This window comes from Bos grunniens, chromosome 16 (genome assembly GCF_055505025.1).
Source record: "Bos grunniens cultivar Pamir isolate PY7600 chromosome 16, Bosgru_T2T1.0, whole genome shotgun sequence".
Lineage (NCBI taxonomy): Eukaryota > Metazoa > Chordata > Mammalia > Artiodactyla > Bovidae > Bos > Bos grunniens.
In genome coordinates, this window is record NC_141180.1 from 39,532,235 (window position 1) to 39,549,101 (window position 16,867).

Sequence of the window (16,867 nt, forward strand, 5' to 3'; positions counted from 1 at the left end):
CAGGTGTGCCTTCATCCCTTCTCACGATCTTATGGATGGGTGTATACTGACCCGTCTGGACATCTTTACCAGGGAAGAAAGTAGGAGGTGGTATTGACTCATGTGAGGTGACTCACAGGCTAAGGCTAAAGATACCTTAGAGTCCAGTTCTCCAGGGCAGAGGATGGAGGCTGTCAGATCAGAACTGACTCACATTTGGTGTGGGGGCGGGTTGCTGCCCCAGAGATTGTTGTGTAAACAGAGGAGGTCAGGAGAGTCCCAACTCTGAGACCTGAGTATGGATGCCCATGGCTGTGGTCCCCAGCCTGCCTGCAGGGTACCAAGACTAGGGGCATTGTCTGCCTCACCAAAACTGGATCATGGGAGCTCCTGGGGGGAAAGGGCGTGGGGCTTCTCTTCCGGACAGTGGCCACTCTCCTGGAGTTGTTAGAGGGCTTTGCCTGAGTCTCTCGCTTCCCTCCCCTGTGACCTGCTCCCATATCAGCTTGTTCCCTCCTTCCCAGGATTGTCTCATCGCTGGGGCAACCATCCTCAAAGTAGAGCACCTCTCTCCTTGCCTGAGAAGCAAAAGGCCCCCAGTAGCCAAGGCAGAAACTGCTCTCCCCTCCACCCGACCTGCTGCCCCTGTGTCTCAGGCCAGGGCGAGTGAGGCATCTGGGTATTTCATGGTCGTTGTGTATCTTCACACTCCATGCTGTCCCCTCTCCATGGTAACCCCTACCCCATCCTTCAGGGTCTTTTACACATTTCCCCCTATCCCTATCCCAAAGCCTTTACTGAGTTTCCCAGTTGAATTTGATGAACTGCTTTTAGAACTCCCAGCCCTTCATCTCCCTTGCGGAGAGACGTCATTCTATTTTTTAATCTGGTGTTTTATCCACCTCAGTAGATGGAATGTTCCTTGAGGACAGGTTCTGTGCAATCTTTCTCCTTATTATTAGCACCACCACAACACCTTTTTTTCGAATACCCACTGAGTGCCAGGTACTAGGCTTTGAATTTAATTGCAGAATCTTGCTGAAACCTTCCTTATAGCAGCTCCTAAAAGGGGGTCTTCCCATTTAGAGATGTGGAAACTGAGTCTCCGAGAGGTTATGGCATTTCCCAGGATTGTAGAACTGGAGGGTAGGGGGTGAGGGGATTTGAATACAGGTCTCTCTGATTCCAAAGCCCTTCTCACTCTACTCTCCCTGTGCCTGTGTCCCCCTCCTGCCCCCAGTCGGGTCCCTGGCACTCAGTGATGTCCAATTATATTGGGTGTAACAGAGGGAGTTGCAGAAAGAGCCCCAAGGAGACTTGAACTGACTGCAAGTGCAGGAGAATCACTTTGCCAGCTGGGTTTTTGCTTCCTTTAAAAGCTGTATATGCCAGCTGGTGTGAAATGCATCATTCATTCATCTAGTCACTCATTCATTCAACAAAGAAATGCCAGTAAAGCTGACAGGTTAGGTGGGTGATTGGTGCCGACTGATGGGGGTGGGCAGGACCCCAGCTGTCTAGCTTTCTGTTGTTGCTGGGAGGGGGCTGAGGGGACCTCTACCTGCTGGGTGACCTACCTTCCCCTGGAAGTCCTGAGGCTGAGGGGTCTCTGTTTGCCTTATTATTATTATTATTATTATTTGCTTGGGGCCAGCTTGAATTAGGGGAGAGGTTGGGGGCCCCCAGTTTGGCCTAGAGATATCAGCCTTTGGTGGCGATGGGTGATCCAGGGTACCTGCTGTCCTAGGATGTCCCTTTGCCCTTGTCTGAGATCCCAGAGGGGAACCTGCTTGCTGGCTGAGGATGCGGCCCTCACTGGTCCTGGGGCCTGGCCCAGTGGCTCCTGGAACACTCTTCTTTTCCAGGGCTGGGAGACATTTACGGTCTTGACCATCAGGGCTTCCTGGAGGAGTAACCAAGAAGAATGGAGGGGGAGAGTTGTACTGCCATCCGTTGGGTGTTTGCGTGTGTGTTACCTTCAGCTCTACATATCAGCTTGGTTCTAGCTTTATACAATGCTGGCTGCTTTTCTGTTGTTCAAATGTGTGACACACACACCTGCCTGAAGCCCTTGGCACTGGCTTCCCCTTTACCTTGAATGCTTCCAGTGTTCTCCTGTGGTCTCATTCCCGCACTTCCTTCTGCTCAAATGAATTCTTCTCAGGGGTGCCTTTTCTGGCCAACTTACACACAAACTCCCCTCCAGATACTCTCGCTCCCATAATCTGCTTTGTTTTTTTATATAACACTCCTGGCCTATTAAATTTCTTTCACTTGCATTGTGTCTTTCTACTCGAATGTTAAGTCAGGTGTGGGCAGGGACTTGTTCACTACTGTAGACTCATAGCCTAGAAGAGGATTTCTCATTCTCAGTGCTCTTGACATTTAGGCTAGGTGGTTCTATGGGAGTTGTCCTCTGAGTTTTAGGATGTTTAGCAACGTCCTTGACCTCTACCCTCTAGATGCCAGCAGCACTCACCCTTCAGTTGTGACAGTTGGAAATATTCCGATAGGGTTTCCCTGGTGGTCCAGTGGTTAAGACTGCGCTTACACTGCAGGAGGCGCAGGTCTGATCCCTGGCGGGGTGACTTTTGCCTGCTGTGAGGCTCAGCCAAAAAAAGAAAAAAAAATGTCTCCAGATACTGCAAAATGTCCCCTGGGGGAGAAATTACCCCAGTTGAGAATCACTGGCTTAGAACACTGGCTGACATGTAATTAGTGCTAAAAAATATTGACTTAATGTCCGAAAATATTCCTCTGACCTTTGTAATGACCCTGTGTTTTGAATGAGATGGCTGAGTTTGAAGAGCCAGTGGTGGCAGGCGGGGCTGGGCTCCAGTTCGTCTCCTCTCTGGGGTGATTCTCTGGGCTTTTCCTCTGCTAGGTCTGCTGAGGCTAGCAGTGCTCTCCCCAAAGTGCTCACCCGCCCACATCCCCCTCTCGGCTCGTGACAGGGCCACCCACTGGCAGTGACTCAGGAACCCAGGAAGCATGTGATTTGCCCGGAAGCAAGCAGGGAGGGAAGGCAGGGGTTTAGGATAGAGAGAGGGGTGCTACCAAGGGAAACAGGAACAAAGCAGAGATGCTGTGACTCCTGCTTCCAGACATCCCATCAGGCCCCACGAAAGCAATATTGATGACTTAGCAGAAGGGCCCCGGCCTCAGAGGTGGACAGACCTTGGCTCACCCGTTACTTTGCTGTTTATAGACTGTGTGACCTTGACGTATCTGTCCATCTATGGATGCCTGCCTTTGTATTCCCATCTGTAAAATGGGAATGATCCCCCACCTCTCTGGCTGGTTGTCAGGATTAAAAAGTGCTTTCTAAGTTGTGCAGCCCATTGGCAGTTGTTAGAGCATCTGTGGCTTTGCTGGACCTGGGAGTCCCCGTGGAGTCAGATTCCCAGGATCCCGTGGTAGGGATGGCAGACCTCCATGTGCCCAGAGCTCCTGCCCAGAAAGAACAGTTTCCCTCCTGCCCGCCTTCTAGCTATGCTTCCTGCTCAAGACCCCCTTCCTGGGGCTCCTCACACCACCTGCCCAACTGCCTGGCCTCAGGAGCCCGGTGTGTGGCAAATGCTATGGGGTCAGGAAATCCTCCCCACCCCCTACTCCTTTCAGTGAGTGACAGGTGCTGGATCTCATTTGAGGGTGAACAAGGGGGACATGGGGCATAGAATAGGGGAGTCTTATAACCTTGCTGCGGAGAGGATGCAGAAGGCCTCGACTTTCTCACCATCAGCAAGATGGGCATGGGATGACTCCAGACTGCCTTTAAAATCTCTTCCATCTCTGACCTCTGCAATCTGGAAGATTCTGTTTACTTGTAACCCTGAGAATGGGAAGCCCTGTGAAGGCTCTTCTACGGTCATGCTGTCCACGACTGCCATTCTCCAAGTGGCTTCTGAGGTAGCAGGGCCCTGATAAAGGAGCACTGGCCTGGGGGCCAGGAGACCAGAGTTTCCATCTGTGCACTGAAGTACCAGCTCACTATGTGACCTTGATCGGGTTACTTAGCCTCTCTGGGCCTAAGCACCCCTATCTCTATAAAACCTAACAGCACTGATCCTAACACACTCTTGGAGTGCTGGAGAAGCATCAGCTTTGTGCTTGACACAGGCCACAGACTGGGGGTGAGGAGGTTTAAGAGTTTTCCCAGGAAGGAGAGTTCTTCCCTCCCCACCATTAATATCTCTGCTTCTCAATCTCTCTTCTTGCTGACCTCAATCCCACTTGCTTTGGCTGGAATGATTTCCCTGACTCAGGCCGCAGTAGCATCAAGGCTGCTGGTCAGCTTGCAGCCAAGACAAGATGCACAACCCTCAGGCAGAGTAGGCTTCACGGGTTTCTCACCTCCCTACCCCTTACGACCTAGTTAGCCCCTCTTAATGTTCAGGCACTTCGGGGATGAAAGTCTGTGCCGTGGGCATCACTGTGGACCTGCTGCCTGGGAACCTGCAGGTAAAGGGAAGCCTTGAGTGGGGAGAGGGCATTCCTTGCAGAAGCCTTTGTCCTTGCGATGCCTCTGCACAGCCACCCCCCGGCTCTGAGTTCCCAGACTTTGGGCATGAGCACCCCTCTGCTGAGATGCCAATTGTGGGGTTGGGACTCTGGAGCCCACAGTTTCCACCGTGTCACGTCGTGAGGTCACAGGTGGTGGTGACATCACTGTGGTTTGGGGCTCTCGAGGTGCGTGCACAGGAAGAGGAAGTGTCTGTTCACGGAGAGGGGTTTGCAGGAGTTGATTTCCGACTGCCCCAAGTTTGAGCAATGCTGGGGGAGGTGGTTGGGGCAGGGCAGCTGTCCAGGAGGCCCCAGCTCTGTCTCTGCCCTGGTGTTGATCGTGTCAGATCGCCCGACCTCTCAGCTTCTGTGTCCTCTTTGCAGGGGAGGAGGGCTTGGAACAGGCTGCATCTCGGTTGTTGCCTGCGGAGGTTGAGGATCACAAAACCACCTTGTGTTACTAGAACAAGACCTGTTAGCTAGCCCATGAGGCTGCAGAGCTCACCTCCCTGGCCCCGGGCAGACCAGCTACCCTCCTACTCTTGGGAGCAGACACTGAGTGGGCATGTGTGGGAACAGTTGGCAGCCCAGGGTGACTTCGAGGGACACAGGTGGATCCCTTTGGCCAGCAAATTGCTGGTCCGTCCCCGGCTTCGGAGCCGGGACCCTAGGTTGATTTAGTGCTCTGACTGAAGATGGGGCAGAAATCCCCAGGGACTTTTGTTTTCCTCTGCCGTCCAGACAGCAGCCCACCTGTCTGTTTCCATCTGAGCCCGGCCCTGTGGTGGGTATGGCTGATGTGGCCACAGGTTCAGGGAATTGAGTGGGCTGGAGGGTGAGAGTGGCTCCAGGAGGGAGTTGGGGCAGGGAGGCTGTGGACAGGCATCTTCCAGGCATTCACAGAAAACCTTCTCCAGTGCCGTTCAGGAGAGATGCCCGAGACTGTGGAAGTGAGCAGAGCGTGGAGCCCGGAGTGGGGGTCCTGGGCCCAGCCGTGGCTTGGCCTCCAGTTTCAGAGGGCTTGGCCAGTTCTCTTCTCCTCTCCGACCCTCAGCGGAGACCAGCACACCTGGCTCAATCCCACTCTAGAGTCCTTCAGTGCTGATGGATGGGGACTGTTAGATGGGGAAGAGGGGAGATGGTGGGGAGGGTCGGTGACTTTGGGCAGGAGGTGGCCTGCCACTCTGGCTTCCGTTAGGCTCCTGCTCAAATCCAAGGTCTGGACTTGACAATGACTCTTGAGGAAGGGCCCCAGCATGTGGCTTCAGTTAGCAGGACCCCTGCCAGCATCCAGGGCACCCCTCCCTGCCCTCTCCTGCCGACCCAGAGTCCTGCGTCTGTCTATCACGCATGCGCAGAGGCTCCAGGTTCATTCAGGTTGTCCCTGGTGAGCCTGTCCCCTCCTGCTCTGCATTCACAAGCCCCCAGTCCTGCTGCTTCCTGTCCTGTCCTCCTGGCTCTCTCAAGCCCCCATCTCCCACCTCATGTCATGATCCCCATCCTCTCTCCCCTCCTCCATCACCCCATGTCTTCCTGACCTGGCCCCTTGGTCCCTCCCATCTTTTCTTGTCACCTTCCTGACTCTGTCCCCCACATTCCTCTTCCTGCAGTGACCACATGGGATCTTTCTAAAAGCTGAGCCCTGGAGGGTGGGCAAGATTGGGCTGAGTGGATAGTTGGAGGATGGATAGCAGGGAACAGTGGCTAGACCATCCTCAATTAAGCAACAGCCTTGTTAGACTCAGTGATGGTACTTGAGGCTATAAACTCGTGGTGGTTTAGTCACTTAGTCGTGTCCAACTCTTGTGACTCCCATGAACTATAACCCACCAGCCTCCTCTGTCCATGAGATTTCCCAAGCAAGAATACTGGAGTGGGTTGCCGTTTCCTTCTTCAGGGGATCTTCCTGACCCAGGTATCAAACCTGCATCTCCTTTCTTGAAGGCGAATGCTTTATTGCTGAGCCACTAGGGAAGCCCGAGGCTATAGGCTATTCAGGATCAATTGTACAAAATTTAAAAATTTAAACATTGTATCAGCTATAATTTTTGGAGTATTTACTAAGCACTTTACATGTGTTATCTCATTTAATTTTCACAGATGTCCCTTGAGGTATATACTGAGGTTTTTAAGCCTCATTTATTGGGGAAAAAAAAGCAAAACACCTTTGATGCTTCCCTCCAGTAAGGAGTCTGGATTCAAAGTCAGGCATCCTTATCCCAGTGTCCATGCTTTCAGCTACCACATTCACTTTGAATCAGGAGTTGAGGCAACTGGGAGCCACCGAGAGTTTTTGGGTAAGGGAGTGACCAGAGCAGAGGGTGTATTAGGAAGATCACTCAGGCCTCAAGGGAAGGACAGGCTGTTACTATAGTTTAGGCAAGAACTCTGGGCTGATGGAGTGGCAGCAGAACAGGAAGGAAGAATCGAAGTCTTCAGGGAGGAGGTGGGCTTTGGGTTGGACTAAGACCTAGGGTGGAGGCCGAGGACTGGGGAGGAAGGGGAGCTGGCCCTCCCCACCTCATCCTGCAACATGAGGCCTCTCTGGCCTTAACCGTTCCCCTGAAACCTGACTGTGGACCACGTCAGCCCCCTGTGTTCCTGGAGCTCTCGTGGTCAGCCCCAGGTGAGCCTGGCTTCAGTCACGGTGGCCGTCGCTGGGGTGGCCCTAAGCCTGGGTAGGGCTGGCCTGAGCATCTCCGGTATGAAATATGATGAGCCCCACCATTGGCAGAGGGGCAGGACTTCTGGGGGCCTGCTTTGCTTGCCTCTGCTGCCAGGACCTCGGGACCTTCTCCCTGGTTTGGTTTTCCTCTCTGTGGTGAGGTGGGGAGAAAAGGGACCCGCCCCTCTGTCACTTCCCTTTGACGACTGGGAGAGTACAGTGAACCCTGAGCTAGGACTGACGGCCAGTGGGTGCTTCGTTGGTGCCAGGCAAGGGTCTAGTGCATCATTTGCCCCCAGTGACGTTTGTCCTTGAGGCCACCAGGGGAGGGGTCATCAGTATCATCCCCATTTGATAGGAAAGTCAGTCAAGGCACAGAAGTTAGGCTCTGGGCTCAGGCTCTCAGCTCACTAGAGGCAGAGCCAAGAGTCCACCCCAGATGGCTCCCTCCAAGCCCAGCTTAAACTACCACCTGGATGTCACAGTGGTTGCAGCAGCCATGAGGGGCTCTGCCAGCCTGAGGACGCCACCCTCTCTCTCTACATATATGCCCATTTCCTGCCCAGTTCTCATGCTGTAGCCCCAGCTCATTTCAGCTAATGGGAAACGAAAACTTTTGCTTCTGTTAAACAATTCAGCATCTATTAGGTCCACCCTTCCCCACCCCGCCACTGTGGGCTGTGCGCCGGGCTGGGCGTAGAGCCATGAGTAATAAAAACCTAACGAGTAATGCTCAGTTTTTACTGCTGCTGGGCACAGTGCTGAGCACTCCACACGCCTTGGCCCAGTGAATCATAACAGTCCCATGAGGTGGGCACTGCTTTTGTTCCCATTTCAGAGATGGTGAAACTGAGGCTGGTGAGTGACAGGGCTGGGACAGAAATCTGATATGTTGCTCAGAGCTCACACTAGAGGGTGCAGACACAGTGGGAAGATACAGGGAAACAAATAATTTAACCAAGAAGTGGTCTGGGCAGTAGAGAGATAAACCCAGGTTGTCACTGGAGCCCTCAGGGAACCTCTGACCCCCAGAGAAGGTTTCCTTGAGAATCTGATAGTGGAGAGGACTTTTTTTTTTCCTGGAGTGTCAATTTTACTTTACAATTTTGAGGAAAAGCATTATTTTCACATTAAAACTAATCTATAGCTAACACAGTGCTGTAAATCAACTGTTCTCCAATAAAAAATTTAAAAAACCAAAAAACAAACATATATATTATGGCATGACATAGAAAAGTTTCATGGTAAAACATAAGACTTAAAAATTTCATCTTGTTAGAGCCAGCATATTTGAACCCCTTCCTTAGATTACTTTTCTTTCTTTTCCATCAAGGTATCCTTTGGTGGAAAAGTCTGAGTAGTGTTGATATAGTAGGCTTGGCAGTTAAAGAGACCTGATTTCTAGGCCTGACTAGTGGAGAGGACTCTTGAAAGAAGCCCAAGAGTTGGCCCTGCACTGGGGGTGGGCAGGATCCTGGGGCAGAGGGAGCAGCAGGAAGGGGCATGGAAGACGGGGAGGGAGCCAGAGGGGACAGTGCGGGGTGAAGACTGGGTGGGAGATATTGTCATGGCCTGGGCAGTGACCCCCAGACACCAGGCTGAGAACATTGAGCTCGGGCCAGACTTGGCGTAGGAAGGTGACATCGGGTCTGTCTGGAAAGCCTGGGGACCAAGAAAGAGTAAGGAGGTTGTAGGTGGCAGAGAGATGCTGAAGGCGGGGCTGAGAGAGATTGAGGAGGTGATATGGCCTGTCCTGGGGGGTGTGTGTTGGGGGGATGGAAAGGGTTGGGGGTGCTTTCTGCAACTAGACTGAGGGTTCCTTAGAGGCAGGGACCACACCCTGGTATCTTTCTACCCTGGTGCTTAGCACAAAGCGTGGCCCCAAGAACCGGATACCAGCCTGGGCTTCCTGTCTGCCCCCAGCTCACTTCTAACGCGACATCACAGGCAGTGGGCCAGGAGTGGGATGTGTCACCCGGGGCCGCCGCCTGTGATGTGGTCGGTCCTCCTGACGCAGGTGCCCCGTGTCTCCGTGACGGCAGACGAGCCTCCACCGCCTGGCTCCGGCGTCACCGCCCTGTAGGCTGCACCCCGAAGTCCGCGGAGCTCCTGAGCATCCCCTAAGATCTAGGCCCAAATGGCTCTGCCGTGTCTCACTGTGCATCGAGGCCCCCAGGGACCTGCCATGGAAATGATATGGTTTCTTTATTGGTTGAAACCGGCTTCCATCTGTGCGCGGATCCCTGGGTCCTGGGGCAGATACTTCCTCTGTTCCCCAGGCTGTGCTGTCTGCCCTGGGACCCTGGAGACCCTTTTGCCTTGCTCACTGTGTGTTCTCTGGAGAGTCACTCTCCCTCTCTGGGCCCCTCCTCTGTAAAATGAGGCAGCAAGAGAAGATGCCGGGGCTCAGACTTCTGAGGACACTGAGGGAGGTGTGGCTGAGACTAGCTCCTGTCTGCTTCTTCTTAGCTGCATGGTCCCAGACATGGTATCAAATCTCTGGAAGCCTCTGTTTCTGCATCTCTAAAATGGGGTGATGCTGACCTCATTGTGTTGGTTCAGAGATTAAATAGTGCCTGGGAATGTCCCCAGCACTGTCTGCACACAGTAGGTGTTTCTCCTGGGTCTGAACAGCCTCTTGTTCTTCCTGCTCTGTGAAAAAGAGAAGTTTTGAGGGGCATGTGCTACTCTGCAAGCCTGAAGCTTCCTCCGTGGCTTCCTCCCCCATCACGTCCTCTTCCTGGTCTCACTGTGCCCAGGGATGCTCCCGGGGGAGGCTGGGAGTCAGACCCCTTCGCAAGGGTACTGGCATTTAGGGTGAGGGGGGGTCCTCCAGAAATCAAGAAGGCTTGGAGACCCCCACAATGCTGCATCAGTATGCTGGCAGGAAGGGCCGAGTGTCTGTAGATTTTGTGCTTTCAGATGACACAGTCTTGGTGGCAGCCTCTTCTTCCTCTTCCCCAAGGCCTGTCCTTCTCTGCCTTCCCCTCTCACAGTCTATTTATAAATAGGAGAAGGAGCTGGGGGCCCCCACCTTGGGGTGCCTACAGAGTCTTGTTCAGGGAGCAGGGAGGCAGGAAGTCAGCTGGTACAGGGTTGCCCAGTTCCCCAAAAGAGCGCGCTGACTCAGGCTCCAGAATCAGAGGGACCTGCCTGGTGCCCTGGCCCTGATGTTGCTGGGTGGGCCACAGTGCACTGCCCGTCTTGCCCTGGTCTCCCTCCTCAGGCCCGGCTAGCTGCCATTTCTGGTCCTCTAGGGTGAGAGTGGGAAGGAGTAGGGAGGGGAGGGAGCAGAGTGGAGAGAATTCATGCCTCACTCACCAGCTAAGTCTGGTCCTTCTCTAGCTTCGCCCTCCTGCACACCTCTGTAGCTCGCCTCCTTTCAAGGACTCACAGCCACATCCCTGTCCCTTAGCCTGGACACTGTCCTCTGGCCACTTAATGGGCCCCTGGGCTTTGGCCACTTGCCCAAACTCTTTATTTTGGGGTCCCCTCACTGCTCCAGGTGAGGTCCTCTTGAGTAATGGCCCTTGGAGGCCACCTACATCGAGCCTGCCTTCTCCTCCCTCTGCCCCAAGGAGGCTCACTCCACTGTCCCACAGCTGACCTGCCATGGTCTCCTGATCTTAGGCTTCTTGAGGAATGGGCCAGGGCCAGCCTGAGGGTGACCACAAAATTCCAAGGGTCACAGGTCTACTTCCCCAGACTTCCCTTCTAGGAGGGAAGGAAGCCCACATGGGCTGCCCAGCGCTTCCCCCGAACTGGGTAGCCTGCTTCCAACAACTTGTCCTTGCCTTGCCTGATCTCAGCTGAAACCAAGGCAGAGAGTGCCCACTTCCAACATGCCATCTGACACAAGTCCACACTGTGTGCAGACCCTGAGAGTTTCCCCTGGGTCTCCTGGGAGTCTGGGAGAAGATGATGGACCCCAGTTAAGACCCCCTGACCTGTATGCCTATGATAATCCAGGGAGGAGGAGACAGGCAAGGTGTTATGTCAGCATTTTACAGATGACAGTGTTGAGGCTCAGAGAGAGTAAGTGATGCTCCTAGGACCAGCTCATGCATCCAGACCCTCTGAACTGAGGCCACTATTACTCCTGTGATGCTAGGTGTCTGTGTGCCTGGGAGGATGGACATCTCCAACTCCCCTCCTTCCAGAGGCCACATGCTCAAGCTGTCCTCACCTGGGAGAGAGTTTGAGGGACAGAGCTGGGCTGGGAAGCCCACCTCCCAGCCCTCAGTCTTGCCTGATATCCCAGCCCCTACATCCCAGATCGTTCAGTTTTTCCATCTCTCACATGGATGGCCCACCCACCCACCCCATCCTCCTGAGGTCTTGGGAAGAGGCTGAGCTTTTTGACACCCATCTTTAAGAAAGCAGAGCTAGGGCTTCCCTGTGGCTCAATGGTAAAGAATCCGCCTGCCAATGCAGGAGACATGGGCTCGATCCCTGGTCTAGGAAGATTCCACATGCCTCAGAGTAACTAAGCTTGTGTGTCATAACTAGTGAGCCTGTGCTCTAGAGTCCGGGAGCCACAACTGCTGAGCCCACATGCTGCATCTGCTGAAGCCCGAGGGCCCTAGAACCCGTGATCTGCAACAAGAGAAGCCACTGCAATAAGAAGCCCACATACCACATCTAGAGAGTGGTCCCTGCTTGCCACACTAGAGGAAAAAGCTTGTGTAGCAACAAAGACCCTGCATAGCCAAAAATAAATAAAAAGTTAAAAAAAAAAAAGCCAGAGCTGGAAAGAGCTTAGAACTTCAACTAGGCCACACAGCCGTTTTACAGATGAGCAAACTGAGGCACAGAGAAACCTGTTACCACCCAGAGTAGGGGAGCTGCCTGAGTGGGGGAGGGAATACCTTTGGGGTGGGCCCTGTGGCAGGGAGGGTTAAGATCCAGTCTTCCTGGGGTGGGGAAGAAACACATGGCTGGAAGTTAAGAGACCTCTTTGAGGCTCAGTTTTCTCATCCGTGGCTTGGGAATAATAATAGTACTGACCTCACAGCGCTGGGCTGAGGAGTCAGAAGGACAGCTCTGCACGAGGCAGACTTTCAGGACCAGGTGCTGCTGTATCTGTCTCCTAGCGCCCTCGCCCCGTCCACCGTCGTCTTGCTGCCTGGCCCCCTGGCTGTGCATGGAACACACGGAGCACGTCCTCGCTGGAGCCCCTCGTCTCGCCTTGCTTTTCCCTTCTCCTTAGCTCCTGCTACCACTTCCCATTTTCCTCCGTGCATGTCTGTGTCTCCCCCACTAGAGCCCAACTTCCTGGGGCAGGGACTTGCATGTGTTTGATGCTGAGTGCCCGCCACCTAGAACCACCTGTATGCCATGTGCTTGTTGAACGAATGAACGTTTCCTCCTTGGCTCATGTCTTTCTCCACCACTAAATGGGAGGTTGTCTGAGATGATCTCTAAGGTTCCAGCTCAGTCCATCCTGAGCTGCTGTGCCTCCATCCTGCCCCCACTTCTGGGTCCTGTTCCCCTCATCATTGGCTCCCACGTGTCCCTCTAGCACCTGGCAGAACCGTGGATTAGCGGGGCCAGCCCTCCCTGCTCACAGACTCTTACCTTTGAGCGTTTGGTGGCCTTGCTCCTGCTTGCTCCTGAGAGATCAGAAGCCCGGTGACTCAGGCAGGTCTGAGCAGTGCCCAGTCTCAGATGCTGGAGGTCCCTGCCTGCTGCCGGAGACTGGCTCTTCTGAGGTTCCTGCGTGGTCACCTGGGAAACCAGCTCAGAGCTGAAGTCAGAGGATGTTGGGCTGAAGCTGAGGGAGGTTCCCTGCACTGGTGTGTGTGTGTGAGAGAGAGAAAGAGAAGGACTGAGAGAGAGAGAGTGCCCATGTGAGCCAGCGCCCACATGAGCCAGCGCCCACGTGAGCCAGTGCTTCAGGCTCTGCTCAGCATGAAGGTGGATGAACAGGAGCTGGTGGCACGGTGGTGACTCAGGGCAGAGGGCAGATCCCGGGAGCTGGCTCCTTCAGCTGTCCTGAGGAGGGGACCAAAGATTTCTCCAGTGGGACCACAGCAAGGGTCACATCGGATCTCCACCTCTCCCCTCCCAAACCTCAGACATGTGACTGCATCTCCCTGAGCTGTGAAATGGGCACACACCTGCTAAAGGGTGGGAGTGGGATCTTAAAAAGTGCCTGCAGCCAGGCCTGACAAATAGTTCCCAATGAGTATCCAGTTTTTTCATGTCAAAAAGCTGAGAACCTGGAGGAGTGATGGAGGCACATGGTGGGAGAGGGTTTGGGTGGTGCTTGGAGTCTTGGGTCTGTGTCCAGGAAAGCGGAGCTTGGGCCCCCCAAGAGAAGGGAGGCAGGTTGGGGGTGGCGGGCATGTGGCCTTGGGTGCATCACTTCACCTCTGGAGCATCTGTGAAGTGTTGGGGAGGAGTCTCTCTGTGGGTGGAGCATGTGCAGTTGCTCCTGGGACGTAGAGGAGATGGAGCTGCAGACCCCGATGTGAAGCTGCTCTGAGGCCTGAGGTGGATGGAGTGTGGGCCCTAATGGCCCCTTGTGCACAGTCCTGCCACCAGCCAGGCCCTGGCATTTCCTTTGGGAAACCCCGGGAGGTGGGTTTGCTTCTGTCTCCATTTTCCCATCTGTGAAATGGGTACAATCAGATGTGCCTTACACATTGGATGTTAGATTCATCCTTCTTTTCTTCCTTCTCGTTCTCCTTCCTCCTTCCTTCCTTCCCTCTATCATCATCTCTCCCTCTCTTATCTATCTATCCATCATCCCTCCATCCATCATCCATTCATCATCTGTCTTCTCCAATCTCCCCCTAAACACACACACACACACACACACACACACACACACGGTCACAGGTCACCCACCTGTTAAATGCGTGGTTGATCCTCATCAGTGAGGTCCAGGTTTTTACTCGGGGACACAGTATTTTGAAAGGTCAGGTCTGCTAAGCATGCTGAGTGAATCCAGTACTAGCCAATTCATTTCCTCATTTTAAAATGTCAATCAGGCTCTCCTGTGTGTGGATGTTGTGTGGCTCTGAGCCTCCCCAACCCTAGACAAAAGAACTGGAAGCTTGCATAGCCCTAAGTTTCCCAGAGGCTGCTCACCATGTTCTGGGGGCCTCCAAGGACCCTCAGCTTTTACAGCTGCTTTGCTGACCTGAGGCCCAACTTGCAGGGCTGTGCTTTGGCCTGGCCTCTGCTTTAGTGAGCAGGGCAATGGAGGGAGTGACCTTTTGTCCCGCTCTGCAAGGGGCTTTCTGTTCCTCATTGTTTAGCCATGACATGGCAGTAATTTTTTTTTTTTTTTGTCCAAGAGGATAAACAGGCGTCAAGATGACTTAAAGGAGAGCTGACCTCCTCTGCCCGCTCAGGCTGGAGTCAGAGAGGCAAGAGGAAGTGTAGGGAAAATCTTTCATAGCAAGATTCAGACAGGAAAAGACCTGGGATGAGAGGCCTCAGGGAGGCCACTCTGGGCAGTGACCTGGGGGCCCAGGGGGTCCAGCTGCCTGCTTTTGTCCCGGAACCCTTGCCCTGTGGGTGGAGAGAGAGACCAGACTTGGCCGCAGCAGGGCCCTTTCCCGTCAGATCCTCTGGGCCCTGACAGGAAATCCTCCCCCAGGGAGGGCAGGCCTCCCTGGGCTGCATCTTGGGGAGGAGTCCTTCCCCTCTAGAAGCTGCAGGGCCTGTGGCTCTCAGGGCCTGCAGGGGTGAGGGGCTCCCCTAGTTACACTGAAAGTACTTGTAGGGAGGAAGCCCACTGGGTGCAGGGTCCTTGAGACCTGTGCCCACCCCCATGGGGGACGGGGCTGGAGGGAAGGAGCTGTGGCTCCTCCCTTTCTCATGGGGGAGGCTGCTGCCTGGGGTGTTCAGTCTGAGCCGGAAGAACAGCAGGCTGCAGTGAGGGGTATGGCGGGGACAGACCAGCCCTCCCATTCCATGCAGTGAATGCACAGGTGAATGTTGGAGTGAAGAGGGCTGCGGGCAGCACAATTCTGTGGTTTTGGGGCTCTCGCAGCCTTTGATCACTGCTCTCCGCCCTGACCCACCCCCGGTCATCTTGCTCCAGCCTGTGTGCCAGTCAGGTTTGCTCAGCTGTGGAGCATCAGAATCACTTGGGCAGGTTTTCTTTTTTTTTTCACAGTACAGCTTTCTGGGTCCACCCCTGGGTGCTGACCCTTTGTTGGGGAGGGAGTTGGCATTATAATAGACCCTTCCAAGGTGCTTTGGAAACATGCAGTGCCATGCAGTCCCCCAGCCACCTCTAATAAGTGGGAGGAGCCCTGAGAAGGAGCTTTGCTTCAGGACCAAACAGGAAAGGGAGAAGCACCAGGACTCTGTGTGTGTGTGTGTGTGTGTGCGCGCACACACACACGTATGGGTATACACACGTGTACGCACAGGCATCAGAGCAGGCTGGGAGGACAAGAAGGTACCTCATTTCAGCCCAATGAGATGATTGCCAGAAGGGGGCATATTCAGTGTTTAAAGAGAGCCCAGAGCAGGAGGAACCTGAATCAGCCTGGGGGAGTCAGGGAAGGCTTCCCGGAGGAGGCAGTACTCAGCTGGAAGGGCGAAGGGATGATTACCAGGTGCAGGAAGAAAGAGGGCAGAACCTAGGCATGGGCACTTTGTGCTGAGCTCTGTGATTCCTTGGAGAAGGAAATGGCAACCCACTCCAGTATTCTTGACTGGAGAATCCCGTGGACAGGGGAGCCTGGTGGGCTACAGTCCATGCAGTTGCAGAAGAGTGGGACACAACTGAACGACTGAGCACTATGGTTCTCTGTGACCGAGGCCACCACCTTCTGGGAGGCTTCAGGGCCTCACATCTGCCGAGTGTAGGGTTAGGAGCCAGCCCCACCCTCTGGCCAGCTGCCTTGGTGTCTCTGCCTGCAGACATGAGTGTGCTACGCTGAGTGGGGTGAAGGGGAGGTTAAAGAAGGCATCTCTTTTACCTTTATCTGCCCCCCTCACCAAAGGGAGAAGTCCCCACATGGATAGAACTCCAGGAGGGAGAAAGGCAAACACTTGCCGGGCACAGATGGGGATGTGGGAGTCCACGCTGATGTCTGTCCTTCCCTTCCTCCTTCCAGGCTGTGTTTACCCCCTACATCCCAGAGCCTGGAAGCTCATGCCGGCAGCAAGAATACTACAACCACAAGATCCAGATGTGCTGCAGCAAATGTCCACCAGGTAAGGGGTGGCCGCTGGGGCCCTCGCCCTCAGCCTGGCTGGGTCCCTGGGTGCCGGTGCCCTGAAGAGAGTCAGTGTGTTCGGGGCTTAGGGGGTTAGGGTCATGGCCCTAGACTCTTACTGAGCTCCCTCTGGTTCCATGAATCGACCCCCATGATCGCTCTTGCTTCTGGGCCATTGCACATGTCGTTCTCTCTGCCTTCCCTGGGTGTGCTCCCATTGATCTTTTAGACCTCTGATGGCCCCCTACTTCAGGAAGCTTGCCCACACTGCCTGGCCAGATTGGGCTCTACTTTTGAGCTCCCACTGGCCCTTGGCAGCCCCCATGGCAGCAGCTCTTTTTACACTGTGATCATGGCCTGGGTCTCCTCTATAGCCCCCACTGTGCACTACTTAGAACAGGGACTGTGTGGCTTGTTCTTTGCTGAATCCCCAGCACCTGGCGCAACACCTGACACATAGAGGTGCTCAGTGCATATTTGATTAAATCAGTGACTGCTGCCCATTTCATAGGTGGTGGACCTGAGGCCTAATCCC

General features: G+C 54.2%; 1 protein-coding gene across 1 annotated transcript in view; it reads left to right on the plus strand.

The window, feature by feature from the left end:
* TNFRSF1B (TNF receptor superfamily member 1B) overlaps positions 1–16,867 on the plus strand; it is a 35,348-nt gene that overhangs the window by 1,100 nt on the left and 17,381 nt on the right. The window contains exon 2 of the mRNA XM_086344601.1: positions 16,231–16,330. Coding sequence (XP_086200727.1) covers positions 16,231–16,330 — 100 coding nt within the window. The remainder of the gene's footprint in view (positions 1–16,230; positions 16,331–16,867) is intronic.